Consider the following 19,017-nt stretch of genomic DNA (forward strand, 5'->3'; position numbering starts at 1 on the left):
AGGACTGTCAGTCTGAGGCTCTGTGATTTCCACTTGCTTTGTCCAATTTTGCTATTTATGTTCAATCAAAAATGAGAAATACGGCACATTTATTCCATAAAACTATCAAACTATACGTGATTGTGTTTGTTGATGTCGGGCGTCTTCACGCAGTTGCTATTGATTGTTTATTTTCACTCAGTTGTATCTTGGCTTGTGCTACTTGTTTTTATAAATGTTGTTGAAGTGCCTAAACATATTCCTAGCTTCATTCTGGTTCTGATTACACTGATTTACTGCCTGATTGAATTACTATTTTACTGTGTGTAGCTATCTGTCCGGCTCTTCAGCCATGTGTCTGCTGGAATTGAGAGTGGTTTGTGAAGGGTTCTTGGCTGGTAGATTGCTGATGGAGGTCTCGCTCACGGCTCCACTGGAGGAAAAAAAGGCCAAGATCTCATACAGTGCTGCATGAACCATGAACAACTGGCATCGATTTCCCTTCGAGAACTCTTCCTTCTCTTTTTCACTTCCCCTCCCTTCCATTTGCCTTCTGACTTTTCCTTGTCTTTCTATTGTCTTACACTTAACACCAGTTAATTGCGGGTCTGATGAGAATGGAGTTTTTGGCTAAGTTGATTTTTGATTTGGCCACCACCAGATGCCCTCGTGACCTTCATATGTCAGGTGTCTTCTTTCACCTGTGTCGGGGTTAAGTAAAGGAGAAAAGAGTGTAGACCACCTACAGTGATGACTTTGTTCAACACATCTGACCGTTCATGGCTGTAAAGCTTTTTTGACATATGCTCTTTGTGCTCTGCAGGAGGTACCCCATACTGAGAAGACTTGATTTTCCTAAGACACTCTCGCATACACTCCATTCTCTTCAGTCTCACTAGTCATGCACAGATAGACCACAGGTATTTTTTTAACCTGGATTCCTCAGCTGTGAGGAATTTATAATAATAAAATTTCTCCATGTTTGTTAATGAGCCTCAATGAATCCAAATCAGAGCAGACATATGTTATTTGTGCACGTCTGTCTTTTAATCTCGGGGACTTTGGACGTGATCATTCCGTTGGGAAATTAGAGCTCTTCTTCATCCGGGACTTTAAAGGAAACCTTCTGTTTGTTAATTAACGTCCAATCAGATAACAGAGATAGATTCCACAATACATAAAACCAATATCCTTCCTTTCCCCAGCCTTGCATTCTGAGAAACCACGTTTTCAATTAAAAAGAGGAATTTGACTTCCTGACTTCCTCTTGATGTAGTACGCCTTCATTTTGGGAAAGACATCAAGCTCTTGCATGAGTAGAGCTGATGAATTTGCGTCTCCCGATGAGCTCTGTGGCATGAGACAGCTTCCACACAGAACAAAACACCATTAATAAACCTATTAAACACGAGGTATAAATAGTGCCATAGTTTGGCTCGATTAATTCTGCCATGTAGAATGTGTCTTTGGAAACTTTTGTTGCTTGCCACTTAGTCAACTTTGTCAACTCTCTAACTATCATTACAGCTAATGCACTTATTGTTCAACTTGAATTCCTCATGGCAGGAACGAATCAATGCTATTGTGGTGTGTCATTAAAACGAAGCAAAGCACTATGATAGAAATACAAGAGCCACAGTCTTGTGGGTTTAAATTCCAGATAGGATTAGCAGGACATGAAATCATATAAGGGCTCAGAAACTTTGCAGAAGATTCACACTCACATGTCCCTCTTTTCCACATCTGTGGGGATAAGCTCCTTCTAAGGGCAGAGGAGATGAGTTACCAGAGATTAAGACCAGATCCCTTAGAGCCCACAGTCCAGATGATTCAGAAATGAGATACAGACCTGGGTTATGATCCAGACTGACTTTCAAACCAGACCCATCAGGACATTTGTGATCTCAGGTCAAATTCATGAATCCCACAGCAGAACACACAAAATTCCACTGATTCAGGTCAACAGTTTCCTTTAATATTAACTGTAAAACCATCTATCGCACGGTTGTTGGTGCCAGAGAGAATAGTTATAGTACAGTATTTCCGACACTTTTTAAATTGTCATGCACCACAGTCTCCAGAGATTACACAGAATGGTGTGGTGTAGAAATGCCATGTTGATGAGAGAGGCCAGAGCAAAATGTGCAGCCTGGATCACATTACCTGGAAGGATATGATTATATCAGATAACTGCTTGGTACAACTATCATGTGCAGAAAAGCATCACAGAACACGAAGAACGTTGAGGCAGATTTAGAATACCATATCAGCTTTCACTATTGAAAGCCAGGAACAAGAATCTGAGGTTACAGCAGGCACGAGTTTACTGAAAAAGTAAACAGCAGAGTAGAACCACTGAGAGACTACAATATAAAAACTTTATGGAAGTGATCTATAACAAAATTCTAATAAATAGTATAATTTGATGAAAACAGTCATCTGTGAATATAATACTTGCATTCAGTTCTACCAATTTGCGGTCGTTGCTCTTGAAGAGACATTCAGACAATCAATTGTGGATGCAAAAATACTAGATGTTTATGGGCACCACTAAAAATTTTAATTGAAAATTGAAAATACAAAAGCATGTTAAAGACAAAATCCTGCCAAAACCCTGTTAGTAAGTCATCTTGCACTTTTTTGTGGTGGGTTTTTATTACACATATAAACCTTTAGTAAATTAGGACCTGGGCAATGATATTAAGGCCATGTTTGTACAGGCTTGAGTTCCTGAGACTGAAAACTAAATTCTGCAGGAGCCTTCTGCTAAGCGTTCAGTCTCCAAAGCTACTTTTGTACTATAATTAAACCTCAGCTGGCTTTTTATTTCACACTGATCAATCACTGATATGATTGTATACGCAGGGGGGATTCTGCTGAAGAAGATAGAAGATCGAAAACAGAATTGTAGGTGATAATCAAACATGGAACAAAAGAAGAAACTAATGTTATGAAAGGCTCAGGAAGTGCTAAGACAAACTACTTATAACATATCAAATGGTTAAAACATAACAGTTTAAGCTTGCTTATGAAGAATTGTGTGCCATTAGCAAGTTTTTATTACTAGTCGAGTTTATGGCTCTGAGTCCTCATGCTGCTACTAGAGTATTGCATCAAATTCAGACAATGTGATGATGATGTTAAATACCTGCATCTGAAAGGACCGAAATGTACATGAAAGTTGGTACTGCTAATGCTACTTAGTATCATCAGACTGAAATGTTGTATGATGGATATTTGAAGCGATATGACAGCGCAGGGATTCGCTTTGAACTTGATGGCGCTCTACATCGCAATGGCTGAAAATATATATATTTTTTACTTATTATGTCCTTACTTTAATGTACAACCTTCTGATTCTCTTTGATGTTTAGTATTTTATATATTTTCTTTAAAAACAGGAAGGCAGTGTTCTAGGACTAGCTTTTGATGGTCTTAAAAACACACCACTGGTCAGCAAATAAAAAGCAAATATATGCAGTTAGTTATTTAGTTGAAATGTTTAAGGCTTGTGGGTAAATTAGCAGAGAGTGAGTAAATAGTTGAAAATTCCTGTGAACCCAGATGTGTTAAATTTTATATCACAGATTTGAATCATCATGATTTTATCTTTGGATGCAAGGAGACTATAGAAGTGGATTTTCGTCTCTCTAACTAATAAGAAACAAGCAAATGATGACATAAAGGTCTCAGAAGTGCGTTTGTTGAATTTGTTTGCTATTTTTCAGGTCAGTGATTTGTTGTTGTTTGTTGATGTCATGTGGCTGAATAAGCACAAATCCACACAGCCACATTTAAACATTTAGTGGAAAGCTTTACCTGCAGAATGGAGGTTACTTAAAGAGCACAGGGGAGACCAGCTTTGTGGTAATGCCCATGGTTTTGAAATGGGCCCATATGGATATGAAGATCCGCATCCTTTTGGCTATATAGCATATACACCTACTCAATAATTCCACAATGTCTCAGTTTAAGATAAGATCATATATACCTTCATTCATCCCACAGTGGGTAAATTTGAGTTAAAGAGTTGAAGAGTTCAAATTAAAATTCCCCAAATAGAATTACATTTTTGGATCCAATTGTTCTAAAACACACATGAAGCCCAGCCCTGACACCATATATTTAAATCAGACCTCTCATGAATGATGCAGGCTTCTATAACGATGAATTCTTTTTGCTGACACAGGGATTGGGCCATTAAAAATAGATCTGAGTGCAGCGGGCAGTTGGAGCCCTGGTGAGCTTTGTTTTGACTGCTGCTTCTCTCACCATCGGGCATTAACTCTTTGCAAAGCCTGAAATGCTTGACACAGTGTCTTGCTTGAAGTCTCATTTCTCTGTTCCGACGGTAGGTACCGCATATATGGACTCTGGAAATGTGCCTGACATCTAGACTACACTGGGTTCATAAGGTTCATTCAGATGATCAGTTAGTTCCTGTTTTGTGGGACTTGAATCAAGAACTACTGAATCTTTCAAAGAAAACAATAGAAAGTTCCTGAACTTATCTTTAATTCTTCTGGTAATGTTTTGTTGTTGGGCAACCTAGCTACTCTGTGTGGTTGCTATAGCTCACAAACAGTTAGGAGGCTTATATTCACTTACCCCCGGTAGAGTTAATCAAATTTTGAGTTGGTGTGTGCATACATTTGAATGTCAATGAGCACCTCCTGACAGCGTTGGCTACATGCACAGACAGGCAAAGGTTTATTGGTGAGGTGTCTTCCACTAGCACGTGACAAACTGTGCCACCTACTGCCAGCCGGTCTATGTCCCTTGGGCATCTCTCAAAGGAAGACTCCATCTCCGTCTGTTGCTTGTGTGAAACACCCTGCAGGAATTATCAGACGATGGTAAGATAGCAAGCTACAGCAGTGTAGGGGCAGAGGGTAGCATAGGAAAGTGTGGATGATTCCAAATCATTCTACTCCTCCTTTCTTTTCCAAACACTAGCATATGTGTGTGTGTCCCATGCTGTTTACTGAAAAGGGATTACACTTTGGAGTCATATATCACCAATTTTGGGAAGTGGTAGCACAGTGGTTAAGGCTCTGGGCTACTGATTGGAAGGTTGGGAGTTTAAGCCTGAGCACTACCAGGCTGCCACTGTTGGACCCTTGAGCAAAGACCTTAACCCTCTCTGCTCCAGGGGTGCAAGGGTGCGCTTTGACCCCAGCTTCCCAAATATGCGAAGAACGAATGTCACGGTGTTTAGTGTATGTGTGACAAGTAAAAGCCTTTCTTTTTTAATACATTAAAACATACAGAAACTGCTGGACAACATCTGGATATCTATGGCCAACTTTAATTTAGTCACATAAACTGAATAAAATTAACTGTCATGCCATGGTAGATTATTTAGGACCGAATTCAGGTCGTCTTCAAAGCCTATTATTTAAATGTTTGTTTATCGTACATAATTGATCTTGGTCTGCCCCTGGAACTCAGTTGAGGGAATAAATCCTTGTTAGGTTGTTGATCCATCATAGAGCACCTGCGGCATTTTAGAGTAACAGATCCACCTTCTGACAGGTGAAAGGACACCGGAGAAGCCAAAGGAAATCCACATGTACATGGGGAGAACATGTAAAACTCTAAACAGCCAGTAATATGAGGCATCAATGCTACTTAGCCACCAGAGTGACAGTTTAGTCCATGATGGTCTGTGAAACTATTCTAGAATTCTGGTCTGATGAGCATTCATTTTGGATTGGGCAGATTGAGAACTTTAGATGTCTAATCTAAGTACTATTAATAGTAATATTAAGTACTGCTTTACAAATCAGACAGTACTAAAATGCTCTTGGACTATTTAGGAAGTAAGTGTCTTTATTTCCCCACTGCCTCTCTGAAGGCAAATAAAGGGTTAAAGATCAATCCCATAAAACACACTAGATGCCCTCAGGCACTGATTAATGAAGTCATATTCAGGCAGTTGCTGTAACCTTTGACACATCTGTAAAGAGTAGGTGTCTGTGTTGGCAGTAGGCAGCTGGTTTGCTGGTTGGTTATGCAGGCAGCTAGACAATCTGTTCTAGTGTGTAGGCATGAGAAAGTTTTCAGGGGTGTGTGTGAGAGAGAAATAGAGAGAGTGTGTGTGTGAGAGAGAAATAGAGGGAGTGTGTGTGTGTGTGTGTGTGTGTGTGGGTGCACGTGAAGTGTTCCTGGTGGAAGCAGGCAGCAGATGTTTGCCTCAGTACAGATTAGGGCAGGCGGCACTGGTGGCTCCCTGGCATCGTCGTTTTGGCGTGGTTGTGTAACCGTGGTGACAGCAGCAGAATAATTAAGTCACAGAGGACACGACATGCCTGTGCTATCACTTCTTCTCTCATCACTAATGCGGCCTAATCGCTATGGCCTTGTTACACAAAAACGAACTCCAATTCATCATCTCGAGTGACTGATGAGCACCTTGAGATCAACCATGTTTCTTATTATTTGAAGTGACATCTTGAGCGTGCGTGCCAAAATTCTCCCGAAACTCGATGAATTTATAATTATGAAGATGATGGATGATATTTTTTGTTTTTTATTCATTATTTTCTAATGTTAGCCTCGTTTGGACTTCATCTGCTTGTTTATGTGTTTGTACATAGCATTTCAGTTTGATTTTATTTGTATTATACGTTTAACAATACACACTGTTTCAAAGCAGCTTTACAGAAATCCAGACATGGTTTATATCACAATTGAGCAAGTTCTGTTCTGTGACGCACTGGATAGTGAGATTATAAACCTTTACTCCTCTAAACATCTATATTATTAAGGTACCAGCAGAGTTGTTCTGGTGTTCTACAGTATCCACATTAAATTACTGAAGCAATGGCAATTCTTGGTCATTAACTGTTTTTGGAAGATACACATGTCAAGAAAATCCATGTAAGACTGCCTCTAGCAGCAGAAAACAAACATCACACATCAAGATGTATCAGACATTTCCCTTTTGATATTTTTTGCATATTCATCATTTTTATTAAAACAAGTCAAGTGCACACTACATGACTTTTGAATCGCTGATCTGCTCAAAACTGCATGATTACAATCACTTAGATTTATACAAGCACAAGCATCGTGTGATCCACGAATACCTTTTATTTTTATTTTTTTTTATAAAATAAAGGTGTGGCTGTGTATGAAAAGAGAAATATAGCAATGAGAATATAGAGTAAAAAAAAATCTATTTGTATACTGTGGACTACCAGGAATCATGTCCAGTTTAATTTATTTGCTCTTAACAATCACTGGGGTATCATATGCCAAATAATTGTATATATACTTAAGCAATATTATTATTTTCACATTTGGAATAAAACTCCTACTTAAATTGATAAAAGATAAACTGGATTCAGGGATGCGCTGCACGAGAGCGGCGGAATTTGACTGGCTGTTGCTCGTTGCCGTTCTTGCTACTAGTCACAGAAAGATCTCCCACTACGTTTCATTTCCCATTGCCAAAATTACTCTCTAACAGGAAAGTTGTGCTAAACCCCTTGTAGTGTGTGCTCAGCTTTAAAGAAAAATACTTCCCAGTATCAAGTACAAAGAGACAATCGATTATTCCAATTATTCCTCAAGTTCGTGATCCATTATAAGAACATTGCACTGTTAGTCACTATGCCAGTCCATGACTAAGTTGTGCGAACACTCTCATCTCCAGACTTGCTGCTGTATCTCTGAGGCGCCTTTGTGCGTCACAAACAGCGCAGTCCTCACCCCCAACAGCCCTAACTCAAAAAGCTGCTTGAGCTTTTGAAGATGCCTGCTAGCAGCTCTTCTGTAGTGTTCCACCCTGGATTCCTGGCTGCAGAGAGAGCTGCTGTTTTTTTTTTTTCGGTTTCAAGGAAAAATTTGTAAATGCCTTGATTAAAGTTTAGGGGTGTCAGGGATTCACCCTGCCACGCCCCTCTCTGTAGCTGTCAGGGATTCACCCTGCCACGCCCCCGTCTGTAGCTGTCAGAGATTCACCCTGCCACGCCCCCCTCGATAGCAGTCACGCTGCTTCCCAAGATTACCGACAGCTGTGGCTCATGAAAGATCAGACTACATAAACTCACGTTCTTGAGTCACAGGCTGTCGGTCGTTATATTGTCAAGCTGGACAATCGCGTGGCTGCTCGACCGCCGGCTGTATATGCAAATTCCACTTCCGACTTGGATTACTCATTGCCGAAGGCTTTATGGATTATGCTTGGGACATTCGAACTCATAGCGGACAACGCGTATCGAGCGGATGTCTTTGTTTGTTGTTTTCAACAGCTTATGAGTGTTTTTGTGTTGTACGGTTGTTGAAATAAAAGGACAATGATCGGACTATATCGGCTTCCGCGTCTGCAGCCTGACAAGGGGTTTATCCCATCCTTAGTGGCTCAGCATTGCATACGCATACCATGCCTTATCATGAGAGACATTACTGTGTAGATGTGGATGAGGAAATCTGTGGTAAAAAATAGAGAGGAAGTTCTGACTCTATCTAAGAGAAAATATATTCCAATTAGGAGGTTGATCCACACACAAAATGTACATATATATGGCTAGGTATTGATATCAAAATAGAGTAGAGACTAAAATAACTTCATGCCATGCTCTCTTAGGATTTGATAGGACAGCTGCTTTTGGGTTATGGGCAGAGGACATCATTATTGCTTTCCCTATCCCTCCTTTTCACTCTCATGCAAGATCTGATGAGTTTTAATCACAGATCTAATATCAGATTCGAGCAGATTTTAGATTCTGAGCAGTTTGTACGTATGCAGGTCAACTATTTTAATGTGTCGCCTACACATCAAGAAAGTGACATGGAATGGGAGGTTACATGGAACTTGTGAGAATAATAACAGCAGGGTTTATTTTTTCTACTTGTAATTTGCTCTTTTTGTAACTAAACCGTGATAATTTTTACACAGCTATTTGTAAAAGCATGTCTGCCAAAGCATAAAAAACATTCCAGGAATGCTTAATTTAACTGTTATATCAAATAAATGCTATTTATTTGTTTTTTTATTAAATTTACCTCGTAAAATTCTTAAAATCTTGACCACTTGTTCTGGAAATATTGCGCTAATGAGGAACTCGGACAGACGGACACATGGTCAACCGAATACCTAATGCTTTTTTCACCTAATAACAAAGGTATAAAAAGAGGCTTAAGATCGCGAGTTCTCCATCATTATTCAAATAACATCTGACCATAAATTTATACATGCATCATACTGCCACCTGATCTTGATAGTAGATTATGATAAATCTAATAAATACTATGAAATATTTATTATTCTTATATAGAATCCATAGTTTCCAAGACGTCCCAGTTACTTCAGATAAGCCTGTCCGAAAGCTTCGATCAAACATCTAAAATGATTTTGAAATGTGAGTGATGCAGTTGAGGATAAGGAACTGTACAAATTGCATAGTAAATTATATTTGCACAAAAAAGTACTTATTTTCATTCAGCTTTTTTATTCAAGGTCCAATTTTATAAAAAAAATAAAAAAAAATACTTGTTTTGTAATTGTTTAAACATAATGTGCAAACAAATCATATTACACACATGGAAAATACCTGAAGAGGGGAATAAAAAAAAAAAGAAAATCATATTCGATTGCAAAATTGATCTCTTCTACCTCTTCTATGTTGGATGATGCCAGAGCTGTTTCCTCACAGTGCTAGGAAGTGTGTGAACGTGTGTGTGAGTTATAGATTGATGAGCCACTCTCTCATGGATTTGTTGATCTTGTCTATCCTGCACTCTATCATAGAGCTCAAACTCCTCACATTTGCCGGCCAGCTTTCAGGTGATGCCTGAGAAGCTTGGGGTTTTATCTGTGCAGCAGAAAAACCAAGGAAATAAATAAAGGAGACAGAGATGAAAAAAAATAACAAAATCCTACTACATATCATATTTATATTCTCAATATTTTCGTTCTAACTGGGTCAGTGGTTAAGCTTTGCTGATAAAACTGTCACAATAGACCTATATATATTATAGAATATAAAGGTAGCATTTTCCAAATGTACACTATATGGACAAAAGTATTGGGACACAGTATTTTCAGACATATGTGGGGTTTTTTTTTCGAACTGTTACCATAAAGTCAGAGGTACACAATTGTACAGAATGTCTTTGGATGCAGTAGCATTAAATATTTTCTTCACTTGAACTAGGAGACCCAAAACTGTTCCAGCATGAAAATGCCTCTCTGCACAAAACAAGCTGAAACCACCAGGAACATATGGGTTACATGGGTTGAGGTGGAAGATCTTGGCCTGATGTAGAGCCCTGGTCTCAAACTAAATGAACACCTTTGGGATATATTTGTCCATATACTATATGTTTGTAAACATAAACATAAAACATAAAGTGTTTTTGTGCTTCTGCTTCCTAAAAACAATAGTCTGAATTGGTTGTAGAGTGTCTGGAAGGCAATTTGTCTCTCTCTCTCTCTCTCTCTCTCTCTCTCTCTCTCTCTCTCTCTCTCTCTCTCTCTCTCTCTCTCTCTCTCTCTCTCTCTTTGTGTGTCACATCACTACTTTGTTAATCACAGTGTCCCCATTCTGTACCTCACTACATAAACCACACTGGTGTTTCTACTGTAGTCAAACTGATACACAGTTTTAGGTCAACTATCCCCCATTCCTACAGACCCTCCATCCACATCCACACTAATAAAACATGGTCTTGTAAGGATTACCCTGGCCATATAGTCATTAATCATTGGTGGGTTTGAAAGCTAAAGCCAGGAGACCCATGCAGACAGGGGTCACCTCTAAATGAACTCCACAGCCTAAAGGGAGCAGGACTTTCTCATTATGAATATATTGCTGTGGACTGGAGAGCTTTTGATGCTATTGATTAGGGAGGTGAGACAGCCAAAGACTGTTTGGCATCACTGCTGTAGAGGGATATAGTGAGGTGTGGAGGAGGAAACCCTCTGTTTTGTGTAGCTGATGAGACTGAGTCTGCTAGTGTGCCTCTTTTCTTTTTGAAAATGTTTGTATCCCTGGTCATCTAGGCATCGGAATCGCAACTGAAATAATGATTGAACACACTGTATAAATGTCTTTATTACAGCCAGCTGTATAAGGGAAGGCTATGTAATGTATTAAAAACAGGGTTGGCAATCATTTTGACACATGGTTTAGTTAACTAATATATTTTGGGAAAAGGTGGTTTATTTTCTTAGAGCTAATTCAATTATAAATAACTGTTCTCTCAAAGGGTTACCTGTCACCAAGACTTTTGCTCATAACCGGTTTTCTGTCTATCTTTGATAAGGGTGCCAATCATTCAAGAGCTGGATGTTGTTAATACATATATATATATATATATATATATATATATATATATATATATATAGAGAGAGAGAGAGAGAGAGAGAGAGAGAGAGAGAGAGAGAGAGAGAAAAATTGAAGAATTTTACCATGTAAAGAATTTTCTCAGGCTACTACATAAAGGTCATGCGTACCAAATTTGTAGCAGAACATTCACATGTCCTTATGAAGGTTTGTTTGTGCTGTATGTGTTGTTGCACTTTGATCATTTTTCGGTTCTTGTGAATTCAACATTCATTATTTGTGACTCTTGTTTGCCATGTGTATTTTCCACAGTCACGCCATGCTTGTGAGCATTAGAGATATGCAACCCAGGGATTTTTTTATTAAAAAATGTTTAATCTGTGCTTCTGAATTTCTTCTCTCCTGGCTATTTAGTCTCAGGGTCAGAGAAGGGGGAAGGCGCAGAGATCTGAGCTTACACATCTCCACTGTTTGTTTTCTCAATAACAAGATGCAATAACGTACACAGAGGAAAAGATACCCTAAATTTGAATATAAAGTGCCTGAAGCTGGTAGTAATAAGCGCACACCATCATTTCGCTAATTAATGTGTTTGCTACATGGTGCTTTAGTTGAAGCAGAGTGCTTGAGTAACTCCAGGTTAAGTTTTGCTCAAGGACACAGCAGCAGGGCGGAGTGGAAGTGAAGATGGTGATGTCAGCAGCCGGTCTTACCATGCTTCAAATCCCTCAGTGCTCTAAGGTTCTTAGTCTTGGAATTGCCTCATGCAGTGCTGAGCAGCTCCTTTAACCCAGTCTGTCTCAGCAGGAGAAGGACACACTCAGCCAGATCAGTCATGCAGTCCGATTCCTCCATGCTGCTCTGATCCTCTTTGCTTCCTCAAACATAGCAGGGATAGTGTCTGAGTGTGTAGGCGAGATATGTGTGTCTGTGTGCATTGGTGTGTATTGGTGTTAGAGAGTGCATGAATGAGACTCTAAGTTTGCTCCTATAGACTAGTTCACAAAGTCATATTTCCCCATATAAAAGACAACAATGGTTTCCTATGAACTGTTGTGTTTGAAAAATGTGTCACTTGTGTAATGTGTTACTTTTTGATAATGCTTTGTGTTGGAATTGTGAATGCTTAGATATTGGCAGACCTACAAACACTTTCATTTACTGACTAGCTGAGTAACATCTTGTTGTTGAAACACATATTTGTTCAGGACAAAAGTAAAACAAAGTTTGTATTATGAAGAGTCCAAAGAAGTTTGTAGTTAAGCATATGGGAACTGACGTGTATACTTTCAAAACCTCATCAATGTGTTATGAAAAAAACATGATGCTGTTGACTGATTAGAACAGTTTGACAATGGAACCAAGATTAATTCTCATTCTTCAGGAAGACCTTTATTCTTTGTGGTGAATCTGAAAAACTCCTGTGTCATCCTCAGAAAAGCGCAAGTATGAGAGCGGAAATGGTCGCTCAGTGGTTAAGACATTGGACTTCTTATCAGGAGGCTGTGGGTTTAAATCCCAAACTGCCACTGCTGGTGTACACCCTAAATAGAATTGAAACACCAATCCTTCATACAAATGTTTTTGGGAAACTTAAGAGTCTGAAGGAAACACACCCAGAGGTCAGGAGGTGAGGCCTGGAGCAGCATTACATGCTGCATCCCAAACCAAAAATAACAAACGTAAAAAAGATCAGTTTGAGAATCACCCTGTTCATTATGTCTTCTGTCAGTCTTCTCCGAGGAAATGTGACACAATATGATGAAAATATGATAAAGTTTGTCTGCAGACCCTTGATGTTTTTTTATTTATTAATTTATTAATTTTTATTTTTATTTTTTACAGATTTTAGGTATACGAATGAGCAATTGGTAGGTAGTACATCCAAAGAAGCACTTACAATCTATCAATGCAGGTTGGTTAAATTATTTGAGAGGAAACTAATAAATACGTGCAGCTTTAGTACTTTTTAGTGGTTGCGAGCATGAAGTGAAAAACCGATGGATTGTGGTTGGGCAAATCTAGGCTTGCATAATCATTTGAAATTGTGTTAAGCAATTCTATTAGCCACACATAATGAGCTCAGTGTGCTGTTAAGCTTGTAGAACTGTAATACTAATACAATAATGTAAATACAATAGGATTGGTATGCAATTACAATACAGCTCATATATTTATGGGAATCCCTCACAGTAATAGAGTACGATCAGTGTATTATGCACAGAAGCAGAGCATGAATTTTGATAGACTGATAAAATTCAGGTAGATGCGATCGGTCACCTTTTTTACGCGGTCTATTGAAATAGATTGTGAGTTTATCCATGGTTTTGCTCTGAATGTCATACAAACTCTAATGACTTCACCCCCCTCCAAACCCAAACGCATACTCTTACGAAGTTATTATTATGTTTAATTATCTGTAGCTTGCTTCTCTCACACTATTAATTCTTTTCTTAAAACACATTTTCCCCTAAAAGAAATATGCGAGCGTCCGAGTGTGTTTGGACAGGGTGTTCTTGTGCTTGTTGGAGTGTAGTCTCTACACTTCATTATCCACATGTACTGTACATCTCTTCATCCTCTATTACTGTAAATCGTGGCCCTTTTTTCCCTTTAGGCTTCCTTTTATTGTGTTTCCCGCAATACATGCATGTGTCTGTGGTAATTATAAAGATATGAAATATTCATTATCTGGTGTAGCACAGGCGATGAACTCTCTCTCTATACTCTGCACACGCTGATTTAAGCGCTTAGGGCCTAGACGACGCAGGCAAAAAAATCTTTGCGGCGGCTTTCACCTCTGCTAAAAACGCTTGCTCAACAGTTGTAGAGTGCACGGCTTTCAGGATAAAGATTTTTGTCTGGAAAAAAGTCCTTGGATGTGTACTCTTCTGTGTGTGTGTGTGTGTGTGTGTGTGTGTGTGTGTGTGTGTGTGTGTGGTTTTTTTTTTGGGGGGGGGGGGGGGGTGCTGTTACAGTGCGTGAGGCGAGAATTTGACCACTTTCAGCACAGCAGCATAGTGGCAGGTGAGAGCAGCGTTTAACAATAGAACACAGAGATATTTGACAAAAATCCACAAGTAAATTTTGATCCCTAATAGCAAACCAAAGTTGTTAGTGGCACAGTAACAACCGAAATTCCAAGGGCACTCACTCTCTTTCAGGTTAGCAGGTTTGTAAATCACTGATCTTCCTCAAATCCTAAGAACTATGCTGCTGCTGCAAAAGGTGGAGATCAAGGAGCCCCTATAGCTGATATGGGGGTATGGAGGGTGGAATGGAATGCGTAGTGTGTTCAGAGATAGCGTCTGGCTAGTTTCATCAGGATATGAAGAGTTATGTAGATGAATATACACAGACGATAGCCTCTTACAACGCCATCAAGAGAACCAATCACAACACAATAAAGTTTCATGACATTCCATCTCCATTCTCTTGGTATGTATTAAATGTTGGTGGATGGAGTATAAAAGTTATGTTAATATTTACTCTGACAAAATGACTCAGTTGAGCTATGCATGTGCTTGAGTCAGTTGTTTTCCCCCTCCTCATTTAGAATATGCATATTGCCTGCATGTGGTTTATACATCCAATATTGTTGATTTGTTTTAGTTTTTTGTAGGTTTTTTGTTCTTTGAAGCTTGCATACTTTGTGAAATTAATCGCAAGAGTAAATTGAAAGTTAAAAACAAAAGCAGATTAATATGCTTCATGAATGAGAAGATGGCAAGAATTAAAATGATTATCAATTGGGTTCTGATGTATTGCCAATTTATTGCTGCACTAAAAAAAAAAATCATAGTTATAAAATAGCAATAACAACACAATATTTAATAAAAAGCCTTATTTCTTATAGCTTGATATATTTCCAGCAGAAGTGCACGGCACACAGGTAAAAGAATATCCACTGAAGCAAAGTGTAAGCGGTTAGGATAAACTGTGTATGGAAAGTATGCATATTTTTTTCTGCCATGTGGGACCATCAACAACAAGAGAAGCTGCTACAACCGTACTGTAAACCGAGATTGAATTAATGTGGGTTATTTAAATGTGAATCTTATGAAAGTGTTTGCTATGTGGAACTGTATTTTTATTAAATGCTTCGTTGATTAATTTATAGCTTTTGCCTCTCTTCCTTATGTTTAGGCCTGGTGAAGCTGGGAATACACTGTGTTACGTGTCAGAAAGTCGCCGTAAAGATCGTCAACCGAGAGAAGCTTAGCGAATCAGTCTTAATGAAGGTAAGCCCTGTACATCTCTCCCAACAGAGGAAGAAGTCAATAAAGCCTAAACGGATAAAGGATATAAAGCACAATGAGATTTTTTTTTTTTTGGGTCTTGGTTAGATTGTGGCTATTGGATTCAATGTTGAGTTTTGTTACAGTCTCAGCCACCTGAATCAGTGCAGACTAAAGGAGTGTATCAGACACCAGGAAGCATAAAGCTGTGGGGATGGGACAATTTTATTTTCATGTGGCCTGAATCAGGTGCATAAATGTAAAGATATTGCAAAATGAATGTTTATCCAGCCCATTTTCTTCCTCCCCAGAGCATCAGCCTGATGATTTCCTTTAACTTACAAATTTGTGAGCGTTAAATCAGCGACTTAATCAAACCAAATGGAATTCACACGGTGGTCTGGAAGACAAGATTGCAAAAAAAGATAATATCCTATATCAACTGTTTGATAGCACACCAACTAATATTATAGCCAAATCAATGCACCATATTGTTAACGAATAGTCTTATTTACTCCAGCTATAATATCTGTTGTTTTCATATTGTAAAAAGTCCAAAGATCAAAGATTATTCGCTTTCTGCCCTTTTTAAGGTTGAAATTGTAGCTTGTGACAGCATTCTTTTATTTTAACCCCATTCCCAATTCTGGATAAAGATCTCCTCTATTACACAACAGTCACTAACCAGGAATGGTGAGGGCTACATGTACAACTTCAGAGACACTTGAAGCCAGCAACCACTTCTTCACAAACTGCTGCTTATGCCGCTCATGTCAGAGCCACACACTAGGTCAAATGCCGTTTAGGAGCCCAATGTAAAATCCCAATTCTGGGATTGTAAATGTCTTTAGTTTACATGTAGTTCTAGCTTTTCTTATGGTCAGTTAGACTACAAGAATTTAAACCATGTTTGACTTAAACATATCAGCTAACTCTGCAAAATATCTGGTTTCTGCATACCCACTGACACTGACTAAATCTCAAATATAACTTGAAGTAACAGTATTATTCCAGATCTTTCACAAACTTGTATTTGGTGCTTTCTCTAAAAGGAATGCTGGGGAATCCATATAAAAACAAGCTCTAATGAAATTTCTCTAGATCATCACAGGGAACATTAAATCCTAATTTATATGCATTTTTGTTCTATGTATTCAAAATCCCATTAAAATGACCTGCTTGTTATAGAATATATTTTAAAATCGATTGAAAAAATAAATAAAATCCTGTGGTGGAGAAAAACTCTGAACTGTGTATTTCCTGGTCTGGGATTTAGTATGATGCTGTTAAGATTTCACATAGGTGTGTTACTCACTATAATCCACAATCTACTCAGAGACTACATAGTGCCATCTCTCTCTCTCTCTCTCTCTCTCTCTCTCTCTCTCTCTCTCTCTCTCTCTTTCTCTCTCTCTCTCTCTCTCTCTCTATTTCAGATTGCCCCTTTTTCTTTGGCTCTGTCATCATCTTTTCCCATACCCCTGAAGTGGGCAATAAAAATGTGTGAATTTTAGGAACACAGGAATGACACCTCTAAATTTGCTGCATTATTTATTGCGTGTAAAACGAGACCCCTGCCGAAGCTCAGTCCATTATTAGCTCTTCAGATGGAAGTGGCCTTGGGAACGTGGTGAGTGAAATTGAGGGCGCAGTAACCTGATTAAGTATAATTGTCTTCCGCAAGAGACATATAAAATGATGGGTTTCTTATTATTGGGTAATAGAGCCTCATAGTGAGCCATCCAGTGGTTTGTTTAAAAAAACCTTATTTCATGGTTGGTTATTAGTCAACCTTGCAGTGGATCCTCTGCTGCCTCGTTTCAGTGTTTAATTCGAGGCTGATTGGCCGTGGGAATGCATGATGTGTGTTTGTATTTCCTTGGGCGGAACTGGATATATTTTGGGTTGTTTTTTTATTTATGCTCGGGGAATCCAGGAAATGTATTTTCTAAAATAAGTTTGTGTGAAGAGTTGGGATGTGAGAGAATTGTCAATAAAGTCATGACAGTTAAGAATGTTTAATTAAAAACCGGTATTAAATAGATAGAATTAAAATTCAGGAAGATACACTATGTGGAAAATGTATTGGGGCACCTAACCTTTCCAACCATATGTGGTTCTGCCCAAAAATGTTACCACAAACCTTTAGGAAAACAATTGCAAAGGATGTCTTGGGATGTGGTAATTACAAATTTTCCTTTATTAGAACTAGGAGACCCAAACTTGTCCAGTATGACAATGCCCTTGTGCAAAGCAAACTCCAGTAAGATATGCTTTACCTGGATTACATGAGTGGTTCTGCTATATAGTAGATGTCTGACCTCAACCCTGTTGAACACCTTTGGGATGAATTGAAACACTGACTGCACCCCAGGCCTCCTCACCCTACACCAGTACCTGAATTTCCCAAATGGTGACTGAATGTGGAATGGGATGTTAAAAAAAGCAAATACGATTCTTAGGATTATTTGTCCACAAACTTTTTTTTTCGTATAGTGTACGTGTAGCACTTTAGCAGAAAAGCATTATCAACATTATGTCATCATTCTTCTCTGCTTTAAAGCAATCTGTACTTTTAGGTAGACACATTGCATGACTCAACCTGAGTCTTTGATCAGGTTTATTTTGCTTTCTGGGTAAAATCATGGAATTACTACTGAGTAAGCTTGCTTTACCTATTCAGTATGCAGGCAGTGATTTTAACTATGGTTGAACTAAAGACATTTTCTGAACGCTGATGTCATTCTGACAATTACTTGTGATTATGCTTTGAGCAAGTTGACTATTATAATTGAAAAAGTGTTACATGTCCTGTTATTCCATTATATAATCCTGTTTTTCTCTACAGAAATTCTGATTTCTAGTAACATTTCCCAAATCATTGCTGACAGACACACTAAAACCTAACCTTAGGTTTAGGACCTTAAGACACATTTGATATATCAGTAAATACAGTGGCATTGGTTTATTATATTTTATACCACAATGGTGTTATTTACAGTAGCTCTGACTGTACTTTCAGCGGCAGGGCAGTTCTCATTTGTATAATAATGTGTTTGATCTACAGTCATATGTGTAGTAGTAGATCATTCAAAGGGACTAGTGTTATGTATAAGCCACGTAAATAGACTAATAAAGCAAATTGTAATTGTTGATATAGTGATGGAGGGTTTTGTTGTTTAACAAAAAATAGCTTGTATTTTTGTCTTGTTATTTTAAAACAGTGAGAATAATGGAAGATAGTGAGTCAGAGGCACATGACACATAAATGATGTGTATAGATGATCATACGACCAACCTTTCGTTCACAAACAACATATATTTGTATCATGGGTTAATAATCAGAAAATAGACCTTTTTTGGATAATAAGGTAGTAGGAAAATAATCTTTAATTGATTCAGTCAGCGTTTCATCGTTTTTGATGCCAGATGATTATTTATCTTTGCATATTACTCATATAGTAAGTGCCATAATGTGAAATGAAAATAAAAAGCTTTATTAAATG

General features: G+C 38.4%; 1 protein-coding gene across 1 annotated transcript in view; it reads left to right on the plus strand.

The window, feature by feature from the left end:
- Nucleotides 1-19,017, plus strand: part of brsk2a (BR serine/threonine kinase 2a) — a 187,007-nt gene that overhangs the window by 86,498 nt on the left and 81,492 nt on the right. Inside the window, exon 2 of the mRNA XM_083545824.1 lies at nucleotides 15,420-15,514. Within this exon, the coding sequence (XP_083401950.1) occupies nucleotides 15,420-15,514 (95 nt within the window). The remainder of the gene's footprint in view (nucleotides 1-15,419; nucleotides 15,515-19,017) is intronic.

This window comes from Silurus aristotelis (genome assembly GCF_946808225.1).
Source record: "Silurus aristotelis genome assembly, chromosome: 7".
NCBI lineage: Eukaryota > Metazoa > Chordata > Actinopteri > Siluriformes > Siluridae > Silurus > Silurus aristotelis.